The sequence below is a fragment of the Culicoides brevitarsis genome, chromosome 1, assembly GCF_036172545.1.
Source record: "Culicoides brevitarsis isolate CSIRO-B50_1 chromosome 1, AGI_CSIRO_Cbre_v1, whole genome shotgun sequence".
Classification (NCBI taxonomy): domain Eukaryota; kingdom Metazoa; phylum Arthropoda; class Insecta; order Diptera; family Ceratopogonidae; genus Culicoides; species Culicoides brevitarsis.
This window is the reverse complement of record NC_087085.1, coordinates 45,175,337-45,187,290: the sequence shown is the minus strand read 5'-3', so window position 1 is coordinate 45,187,290 and position 11,954 is coordinate 45,175,337. Positions and strand designations below refer to the sequence as shown.

At 23.4% G+C, this 11,954-nt stretch overlaps 1 protein-coding gene across 8 annotated transcripts in view; it reads left to right on the top strand.

The window, feature by feature from the left end:
- LOC134827348 (oxidation resistance protein 1) overlaps positions 1-11,521 on the top strand; it is a 48,342-nt gene extending 36,821 nt beyond the window's left edge. For 5 of the 8 annotated variants that reach the window (XM_063839949.1, XM_063839948.1, XM_063839943.1 and 2 more), the window contains 9 exons: positions 752-903; positions 1,715-1,877; positions 2,055-2,193; positions 2,262-2,315; positions 2,467-2,565; positions 9,711-9,829; positions 10,383-10,542; positions 10,610-10,779; positions 10,834-11,521. In XM_063839949.1, coding sequence (XP_063696019.1) covers positions 752-903; positions 1,715-1,877; positions 2,055-2,193; positions 2,262-2,315; positions 2,467-2,565; positions 9,711-9,829; positions 10,383-10,542; positions 10,610-10,779; positions 10,834-10,969 — 1,192 coding nt within the window. In that variant the 3' untranslated portion in view covers positions 10,970-11,521. The remainder of the gene's footprint in view (positions 1-751; positions 904-1,714; positions 1,878-2,054; positions 2,194-2,261; positions 2,316-2,466; positions 2,566-9,710; positions 9,830-10,382; positions 10,543-10,609; positions 10,780-10,833) is intronic. The other 3 variants (XM_063839950.1, XM_063839947.1, XM_063839946.1) reach the window with 1 other exon arrangement.
- The last annotated feature ends 433 nt before the right edge of the window (positions 11,522-11,954 follow it).

The window sequence follows — 11,954 nt, the reverse complement described above, 5'->3', positions numbered from 1 at the left end:
TGAAACACATGACACGCACTATTTTTTTCGTTTGGTTCTTATCTGAAACTTATCTCTGAAGAAAATGTACAGATTTGAACCTTTTTTAATCTATCTCTTTTTTCTCACAAAAATTTTTGTTTGGCACACAGCCTTGAATGTTGTTATCATTTAAAATAATCTTGAAAAATTTATGAAAAAAATTAAATAAAATTTTCTCCAATATCTCTTTCAAAAAATCTTCATCCTTCTATCGATCATTCAAATTTCCATGAAACATAAAAAAATATAAAAAATGCAAAAATAGTTCACCTATCACATTAGTCTCTGAATTGGGAGGTAATCTATTTTTGTCAAAGACGCCATCGGAAGAGTCTGGCGGATCTCCGGTTCCGCCGCTCACTCCTCACAGTGGCGACGGCAGTTCAGCGAGCGGAGGCTCAAACGCTACGCCAGGGTAAGGAAATCGTCGCAAAAGTCTCTCTCTTATAAATGTCGTTTCTGTGTGAATTCTTCATTTTTTTCTGTTTCCTCCTCATCATGACTGAAGGAAAATTTAAAAAAAAATTATTTTATTTCTTTGTAGTGCGTCAAAATAGTCACTTTTTGATCCTTTTTAAAAATCTGCACAAATTTAGACTCTTCGAAAAAAAAATTTAAAAAAAATTTCAGGTCATAAAAACATAAAAAAAAATTTTTTTGCATGAATTTAGAGCATTTTTTGAAATTTTTTGAACAAAATTTTAATTAAAAATTTATTTTTTACATTTAGACGATCATCCATTGGAACATTCATGCGTACAAGTCAATCAAGCCAATCAGAAGACCGTTCATTAAAACAAAAGAACCCACCTCAGCCGAAACTCGACTATCGATCGATGGTATCAATTGATGATATGCCAGCGTTATTTGTTAGTTTTGATAGTAAGTATTTTTTTTTAACTTCATTTCATGAGTTTTCAAGTTTTTTGCTAGTTTTGAATGTTTCACAAAATTTTTTTATTAACCATGAAAAAGCACAAAACGCACATTTCTTACAAACTTACAACAGAAAACTGAAATTAACACAAAATTCCAATTTATAACACAAAAACTAACATTTAGTGAGAGCACCATTGTTTCCGCAATTAGAACTTCTTGGTACGTTTGTTAAAAATCTTCATCGTTGATGTTTATATGAAGATCGTGTCTCTCTCTATTCTATAAGAAAAATCTATTAAAACTTTCCTTTTTACGTCATAAAAATCAAAAAGTTAATTTTTTATTAAAAAAAGTTTTTTTTCGAATTTAAAATTTTTTTAATTTTTTTTTTATTTAAAAAATTTTTTTTTTTAAATTAATTTTTAAAATTAATTTTAAAATTTTTTTTTTTTTTAGAATTTTAAAATTTTTAAAAAATTTTTATTTAAAAATTTTTTTTTAATTTAAAAATTTTTTTTTTATTTTAAAAATATTAATTTTTCAAATTTTATTTAAAAAAAAATTTTTTTTTTTTTCGAATTTTAAATTAAATTTTTTTTATTTAAAAAATATTTTTTCGAATTTTATGACGTTTATCGTCTTTTAAACTCTCAATAAAAAAAAACTTTCATTTCAGTCTAAAAACAGTAGATTGGTAAAGTAGTTAGAAAAAGCATGAATAAACACAAACAATGTACATATTTAAACGTTAAATGTCAATTTTTCATTAAAAAAGCAAAAAATCTAATCTTTAATTTTTTTTTTATCAAAACAGAATTGATTCCGAGACCAGCTCGTGCATGTCCCGATCCCCCAATGTATTTGCGCTTACGCATGGGACGTCAAACTGGTAAATCACAACCGTTGCCTACCACAGTGATGTCTTATGGCAAAAATAAATTACGACCAGAATATTGGTTTAGTGTTCCTAAAAATAAGTAAGTTTTCCATCAAACAAAAAATTTAATTAAAAAAATTAAATGAAAAAAAATTAAATAAAAAAAAATTAATTTAAAAAAAAACTAAATTAAGGAAAAATTAATTAAAAAAATAAAATTATAAAAAAAAATAAAATTGAAAAAAAATTATTAAACAATTTTTTTTTTATATTTTAGGGTTGATGAATTATATCGCTTCTTCGCATCATGGGTCCCTCATTTGTACGGAGAATTAGATGAAGAGGCAATTAAAGCACGTGGCTTCGAGCTTATTCAACATGATACCGAATGGACTGCCAAAGGAAGCCCAACAAAGGTTGATTTTTAATTTTTTTTTTCTTCAAAAAACGTCATTAAAAAATTAAATTAAAATTTTTTTTTTAGGATGGAGGTTCAAACGATCCTGAAATCAAAGAATTAACACGAGAATCATGGGAGGTAAGTTATCTCATTTTAATTTTTTATCTATAAATTTTGATCCAAAGCACAATTTTTGCTGCGGAGTTCTTAAAAAAAAATTAATCGAAAAAAAAAATCGCAAACTGTGCAAATATTATTCAAAATCTATAAAATTCTTGCGTATATGTAGCTGCTAAAGGCACCATTCGTCAAAACGTATCAAAAAACTTATCATTTATCACAACGTATCATAAGTGCTGGATCCAGTGAATTTGATTACGGCGGCGAGGTTAGGAAAAAATAATTCTTTAACCGTTTAACTATAGGATAAATGTAGTTCCTTGTTTAAATTTTTAATTTTTATTTAAATATTTTTTTAATTAGGAAATAAGTTACACGTAAATTCCTTAAAAATTAAAAAAAAACAAGAAAACACGTCTAAAAACAGAGTTACTGGATGTTAGAGCTTCTCGAACTATTTTCCTTAATTTTTATTTTTTTTTTTTTTTATTTTTTGCTTGCGTTACTATATTGGTAGAGTTTCTTGTAAAAAAAAAATAATTTTAAAAATTGTTAAAAATTAAAAAAAAATTGTTCCATATAAATGTTAGAGTAGAGCTTCGACTCTGAATTTATTTTTTTTTATTTTATCTGTACACCACACAGTAGTTGATCGATCAAATAATTTGGCTTGGCTTTTTTTATTTTGTTATTCAGTTTCAAGAGTCTCTCATTTCATTCAACAAACGAGAGAGAATCAAATCCAGTTTCTGTAATTTTTTTTTAATATCTTACAAATCAAACTGCCTTATTACCATATCGACATTTTTTTACCTGATGTGTGCATATAATTTGCAATTTTGTTCAAGATGTGTGTTATTTTTAGCAAATGTTCATTTCGTGATCCTGTCTTTGCGATAAAAGACGTCTAAAAATAAAAATACAAGAAAAGAATAAAAGAAGGTGTGACGAGACTCCTACAGATAAATGACGTCATAAAAGCAGCAACTGACCAATATTAAACTGCGTGTTCAGCAAAATTGTAAAAAAAAAATAAAAATATTTCGTACTCGAGAATGTTAATCGAATTCCGGTATAAATACTTGCTTGAGTGAACTTGATTAAATCTAAAGGTGTAAAGAAACGAATCAGTTCCAAACTAACGAGTGAATTGCACAAGCACAAAGACATATGTGGCACGTTTTTTGTGATTATTTCAGCTGAGAAAGCTTGTTAGAGAGAAAAATTTTTTAAAAATTATTAAAAAATTGTGCAAAAAAAGACTCAAATGGAGACAATAAAAGCTGTAAAAGTCATGTCAAAGGTGAAAATGATGAAAATTACAAAATATTTGAAATCGAAGGTATGTTAAAAAGAACTTAAAAGTGACTGAAAATTATTAAAATCTAAAGTTTCTAAGTGAATTTGGAATAAAAAGAAGACTTTCACTCTCAATTTCGTTGGGATTCATAAGAAAAGTGATAATTAAAGTGTAAATTTGAAATGATGAATGATCCATAAGTAAAATTTTTTTAAATAAATAAAATATTATGATATAAAAATTAGTTTTTTGAGAAAAAAATTATGAAAATATAAAAAAATAATTTAAAATTTAATTTTCGAGAAATTTTATCAAACAAAAAAATATAATTTATGAACAAAAAAAATTGATGCATAAAAAAATTAATTTTCAAAAAAATATTTTCATTAAAAATCATTTTCGAAAGAATTTTTTCATTAAAAAATTAATTTTCAAAAAAAGTTTTCTTAAAAAAATTAATTTTCAAAAAAAAATTTATTAAAAAATTAATTTAAAAAATAAAAAAAATTTTTTTAAAAAATTATTTTCAAAAAAAATTTTCATAAAAAAATTAATTTTTAAAAAATTTTCAAATTAAAAAATTAATTTAAAAAAAAATTGCATTAAAAAATTAATTTTCAAATAAATTTTTGATAAAAATATTAATTTTCAAAAAAATTTCTCATTAAAAAATAATAAAACAAAATAATTTCGAAAATGTTATAAAATTAAAAAAAAAAATAACAAAAAAAAAATAAATTTTTAATAAATTTTTCAAATAAAATTTCTTATAAAAAAAATTTAAAAAATTAAAAATTTTGTATAAAAAATCAAATTTTGTTAATATTGCACTGCGAAATCATACCTTCAAACTGTTCATTGACACCGAAAAAAAAGATTTATAATTCAATAAACAGTTTGAACGATCTTGAACGTGCATGCCATAATCGTTCAAACTTTATTTAAATTCGGATACCTTTTAGCTGATCTCTCAATAATAACAAAAAATTAACATAAACAAAGCACCAACAACAACTTGTTGGAAAGAAACGCACTTTAACAACAAAACGCGAGACTATTTTTCTCTTTTTCTCTCTTCCCGTCGTCGTCACTCAGCTGCTACCAACACAATGAAACGACGACGACGAGCTTGACTAATCTCCCATATACAAATGTTGTCGAAAAAAAGAAGAGAATCAGTTCAGTTGAAAATTCAACAACACCAAAATGGGTGCTCTTTGTTGACGTCGTTCGTGCGTGGCTCTTTTTTGCTTAAAGAAAAAATAAAATTAAATAAAATTGAGAAAAGTGCTAAAAAAATGTTCAATTCGAAGAAAATCTCGGTACCGGTTTCTGGATTGAGTGACAAAAAATTTTCGAATCAAGTGCATGACAATAACACGAAATTAACTCAAAACTCGTGATTTGTGACTCATGAAGCTCAAAAGGTTTTCCATTGCTTTCGTTGTAAATAATCATAAAAAAAATAATCAATTTTGTGTGATTTTTCGCAAAAATATTAACAATAATAATAGAAAAAAGTTCTAAAATGTCAAAATTCAACACAAATAATCCAACACATGCGCACAAAAAAGTTGCTGCGATTGCCAAGTCATGACCGGCAGAGTGAGAAAACTATATCTTGTCATCGTATAAACAAAAACGCACACTAACAACACAACTTGAAGCTACAATACACACAAAGAGACGTGTTGATATTAAATGTCAATATCTCGTGCAAGTCATGTGTTTACTAAAAAATAAATTTTCATGCAAAGAATTGACGAAAGTTTTTATGAAAGTTCTTCTTAAATTGTCATAGCATCGATTTAAAATTAGTTAAAAATTTAAAAAAAATAAAGGAAAATGTTATTTTATATATTTTTTGTTGCAACGGCGGCAATTCTTTATGGATTGCACAGAAAATTCGGAAGAAATTTTTATCTCAGATTAAGTCACGTTAGATTTTTCAAACGCGCAATTGGTAAAAGTCGACCTCCAACTCCTCCGTTAATCGGACAAAATAACGACGATGGGGATTTAGACACGGTAAATTTTATTTTAAATCAATTTTTTATATAATTTGACCGATAAATTTTGATAAGAAAAAAAATTTTTTTTATTTTATTTAAAAAAAAAAAAAAAAAAAAAATTATAAAAATAGGTAAACAATGGAAAATTTCATTATTTAAAAGTGATAATTATATTAATTTTGTAATATATTATAATTAAATTGAATAATATTTATCATATATTATATATATTTTTTTTAATATTAAACATACATTGTGTGAAAAAAAAATTTTATAATTATAAAAATTTACATAAAAAAATTATTATTTAAATTTTTTTCTATAATTTAATTGATTTGAATATCTTTTAAGTATAAAGAAATTCCGAAAATTATTATTAACAATAAAAAAAATAATAAAATTGAATTTTTTCAATCAAAAATGAGTTTTTAATTTAAAAAAAAATTTAAAAACATAAAAAATTAATTTGAAAATTTTTTAAAATTAAATTCATTTTAATTTAAATAATTAAAAAAAAATTAATAATAAAAAATTTATTTTCAATATTTATAAAGTTTTTTTAAAAACAACTTTAATTAAAAAAATATAAAAAATTAATTTAAAAAAAAATATTTTTAATGCGTTTTATTAAAAAACATTTTTCATTAAAAAAAAGTTCGATAAACTTAAAAGTTTAGTAAACAATTAAAAAAATTTATTTAAAAGTGATAATTTTAAATGCATTTTAAAAATTATTTATAATATTATAATTAAATTGAATAATATATAACATATATTATATATTTTTCATTATTAAACATATAATTGTATAACAAAAAAATTCCATTATTTTATATAATGTTATATTAAAAAAAATTATTATTTAAAAGTTTCATATGAAGATATATATTTTTTTATATTTATTATTAATATATTTATTTTTATATATTTTCATATGAAAATTTTTGAATATTTTTTTTTATATTTAAAGTTTTATAATTATAAAAATTATTTTTTTCATACAATAATGTATGTTTAAAAATTAAAAATATATAACTTAATTGATTTGAATATCTTTCAAATATAAAGTAATTCCGAAAATCATTACTTAACATGTTCACACTTTGCTTGTTATTAAATAAATGGAAAATTTTATCATTAAAAAGTGATTATTTAAATCCATTTAATTAATATATTGTAATTAAAGTTTTAATTATAACATAATATCATTAATATTATTAAATATGATTATTATAAATAACAAAACACACATTAAAATATTAATATACATATTTATAAAAAAAATAATAATAATAAACCCATAAATATCATATCAGTAATTTATTTACTACAAACTGATAAATATTTAAATTATAAAAATTAAATTACGCTATCTTTGTACGATCTGAAATATTAATCAAATCATAGTTAGTTAGATAAACATGAACTTTTTCTCTCACACGTGCAATTATACATTTTACATTGTATTATTATTATTATCATTAAACACGATTTAAAAAATAAAAAATAAACAATTTCTGTTCCGGTTAAATATTTACATATACGCGTAAATATAATTAGTGATTAATTTCTGATCAATATCGCACTTTTTTAATCAACTTTATCTATGATATGGCGACACATGTTATATATATATATGGCAATATGTACAAAAACAAATTTCATTATTATCATTATTATTACTTTTTTTATTAATTTTTTCTTAATTGATTATGTAAAATAAGATGTTTCGCCATATCGAGTACAGCAATTGTCATTGATTTATTTTTTAACGACCTTACACGAAATAATAAATGGGTAAAAAGTGATAAATTTGATCAATTTCAACTAAACTGTTTTTTTTACTGCTATTTAAATTACAAATTTTATATTTTACGGACTACCGCTGCGAAATTTTGCCCGTTAATTACTATTTCGAATAGATTATAAATGACAATTATCAGAATTTGTTCTAAAGGGAGTTGACTCAAGTGTTTTGTCGAGTTAATTGGTAGCTCGTACAAATAAACAATACATTTTTATGGAGTTTGTACGTTGAAACATGCACAATAGTAACAAAATATAATAATAATAATAATACTCCGTCGCTCGTAGTAAATATAATAAAGTGAATAAAAAAAACACAAACGCAAAAAAAATAGCTCGTTGATAATTGCAGGCACGATCTCATTTCAGTTGATTTTTAAACTTCCATGAGATAAAACGCGTTCAGAAATTATATTCAGTGAAATTTTTCTGATTCTTATAAAAAAAATAAAAATTATCAAGGAATATATGTTTAGTGAACGTAATTAAAAAAAAATATTTTTTTACAAAATGTGTGACTTACTGAAACCACAAAGTCTGTATCAACAACCGAATTTGAGACAGGTAATTTTCCATTTTTAATCGGGATTACCAAAAAATCATTTTCGAGACGACTCGTACCATGCTCGCTCGACTTTGACAATAAATATGATGGATTTGAATAAACTTCCGTTTCTCTTTAGTGAAATAAAAAAAGTCATACTTTTTTTCAAATTAACGAGTATAATTACTTTATAAATGCACAACAGATGGGTTTAACATGCAAATGATGTCACGATTATTATTTTGTCAGACTGATGCGCATTGTTTAGTTACATCATAAACACATTTGTTTCGCCATTTATTTTCGGTCCAATTCGAGTTGTCTGCGGAATTTCTATTTTTAAACGGGATTTTTTATCGCAAAAATTTTATCTAGGTGATAAAAACAACTTTTTTTGTTGTGCGAAAGATAATTTTGCGTCGTGTTTACAACTTGAGGTTCATTTTATGGAAGTTAAGGATCAATTGTATGAACGTGAATATCTTAATTTGAAAATTTTCATAAATATCGTAATTAAAATTAATCTTATGGAAAAAAATTAAAAAAAAAAAATAATTTAATTAAAAATTTATTTGTTCTATTAACATTTTTACGAAAACTTTTTTATTTTAACCGAAATTTAAAAAAACCAATTATGAATAAAAATAAAATAAAATTAATTAAATAATTCGAAAATAATTTAAATTAAAATAAATTAATAAAAATTCATTAAAATAATTTATTTTAAAAATTTTGTAAGAATATTGAAAAAATTAAAAATTTTGGTTAAACTTTTACAAAAAAAAATTTTAATTTTTTTTTAAAGTTTTACGTAAAAATATTTATAGAATGAAATTTAAAACCTATTTTCGTCAATAGAACGAATTAATTTTTTTTCCATAAGAATTATATACTTTACGGTAATCAAAAATTTTCAACTGAAAAAATTTTGAAAAATAAATTTTCATTAATTTTCAGTTAAAATTTGATGACATATGAAATATTTTAGATCTTCACGTTCATACAAAACGTAATTTTTTCGAAGTTTATATGCTTGGTTTGAATTAATTGGAACAATTTTGATACAATTTTTTGATAAATCTCATATTTTGAAGGATTTTTCTCTTCAAAGCCTTGATCCATTTCGACGCGTGCTAAAAACAAATAAAAAAGATGAATTTAAATTAATTCCTTATCGACATGCGGAAATTCCGTACTTACCAAGTTTCGTTTCTGGAATTTCTTGATACTGATCTGCATTAATTTCCGTTAATTTGAATTATTTTTTATTATTTCCATGCACAGAACACTCTAAAAACTGTTAAGAAAATGCACAAATATCTGTTTAGTGAAAGTTCTAAGTTAAGTTTTTGTAGTCACAAACTGCTTGAATGTTAAAAACAATAAAAAAAAGTTAGATTTACAAACAACGAGACATCTACTAATTACTCCGTTCAATGTTAGAACAAATAAAGCACATCATACACAGAAAACTTACATGAGAAAACGTGTCTTGAAAAAATTCTCTTGCATGACTACTTACTTCTATTGTTTCTTGTTGCTGTCGAGGCGCTTTTCACTGAAAGTTTGCCTTGGAAACAATTTACATACAAAAATAATTTATAAATAAAAACAATAACAGATACCTTCCATCCACAAAAACACTAAATGTTATTATTACAAGATCCTGTTTAGCCAGAAAATGTTTTACACTTTAAACTGCTTGTTTTCTCGCAAACGAACAAGTTTTAATTGGGATTTGTCTTCAACAGGTGCTGTCTATGAATGATGATTTGAGGAGAGCGGCACTCTTTAATCCGGGTTCATTTGATCAAGATTTCCCCATTCCCGATCTGATTGGACAAACAGAGATTTTAAGTGAGGAACACAGGTAAGTTTCAATTTTTTTATAATAAAGAAGTTTTAATGAGCAAAAATGTTTCAAATTTCATTCTGAAGCTTTAAAAATAAATATTTTAACTTTTTTACAAGAAATATTGTTTAAAAAAGACTCAAATTATACAAAAAGTTTAATTAAACTTCAATTTTAAAAAAAATTTCAATAAATGTCAATTCAAAAAATGACAGTTGAAAATTTGAGAATCGCCATTTTGCTAATTCAAACAAAAATTTTTATTCTAAACGAAAAAAATTGTCAATATGTTAAAAATTTATTCAAAAAACTAAAATTTTTCTTAATAAAATGACAATTTTTGACATATTCATCAAAAAAATTTGTAAATGTCAATTCAAAAATTGTTCGTTAAAAATTTTAAAATCGCTTTTTTGATAATTCAAAATAAAAAATACATAAAATTTGTTAGTTTTATCTCATAAATCACTTAAATACTTCAGACGCCTTTGTAACGTGAAACATTTTTCCTTATTTTATTCAACCTTAACCTTCATAACTTACAATTTTTATTATTATTCGTGTCACACAGGGAAAAGTTATGTGGGCATTTGCCGGCACGTGCTGAAGGATATGCGTGGTCTTTGGTATTCAGCACTTCACAACACGGTTTCTCACTGAATTCCTTGTACCGAAAGATGCACAAGTTAGAAAGTCCCGTTTTAATTGTCATCCAAGACACAGAACAGAATGTAAGAAGCAATTTATTTTAATTAATGTTCCTCCGCCTTAATTAATTACACAATTTTCTTTCTGTAGGTGTTTGGTGCTCTAACTTCTTGCTCACTGCATGTCTCAGATCACTTTTATGGCACGGGCGAATCGTTACTGTACAAATTCAATCCGACCTTCAAAGTTTTCCATTGGAGCGGCGAAAATTTGTATTTCATCAAGGGCAATCCAGAATCACTCGCTATTGGCGCCGGAGAGTAAGTTTCATATTTTTTCATTTTTTTTATGAAATTTATAAAAAATATTTTTAGCGGCAAATTTGGCTTGTGGTTGGATGGCGATCTAAATCAAGGCAGATCTCAACATTGCAGCACGTATGCCAACGAACCGTTAGCTCCGCAAGAGGATTTCGTCATAAAAACGTTAGAATGTTGGGCATTCGTCTAAAAAGCAAAAAACAAAAATCTTATAAAGAAAATATAAAACTAATATTAAAATGTGTGTAACACACGTCAAACTAGCTTTAGCTCAATAATAATATTTATACATACAAAAGTTATAAGGATCATAATATATATAAAAAAATAATAATAATAACATACAAGTTATATAAAAAAAATATCATCATACTAAAAACTACACAAACAACAAAAAACACGTTGGAAAGAAAATTGCATTGAATTGCCATATTAATTTCCATTTTTTTTATGTTATATACATTACAACAACCAACAAAGGACACACACATTTTATTATAAGTTTCAATGTTTTTTTTTCGTTTTAATTGTTTAGTTTTAGTCATTAATATTATTTACAAACATCGTGATTTTTCGTGAAAAAAAAATATTAAAATTATATTATAATTTATGGTTAAATATTAATTTGTAATAATAAAGGAAAATTATATATTATTTATTTTAAGAAAACAAAAAATTATTCTATCAAATTTATTTTTAAAATTTGAATGAATTTTTTTAACGAAACGATTTCCTTTATGTGGCGGACAAAATTATTTTTTTTATATTATATGTATATTATATATTATATAATATATATAATATATATATATATTTAATAATATACACATATATATTTTATATATTATTATATATATTATAATATTATATTATTATATATTACATATAATATAGAAAAAAATTAATTTTGTCCGCAACTTTACTTCCCGAAAGTCATGCAACATTTTTATACATTTATATAACATTAATGAACGAGCTATTTATAATTATATTATTTAACATTAATTTTATATATATTATTAAACATTATAATTTTTATTTATAATTTGTATCTTTTGTTTGTACTATTCATCAAAATAAAAAAATTAAATAAAATATTATTAATATATGAAAATTTGTTTTATTATTTTTTATACACAAAAAATACACTAATAAATTACATTATATTATATTAT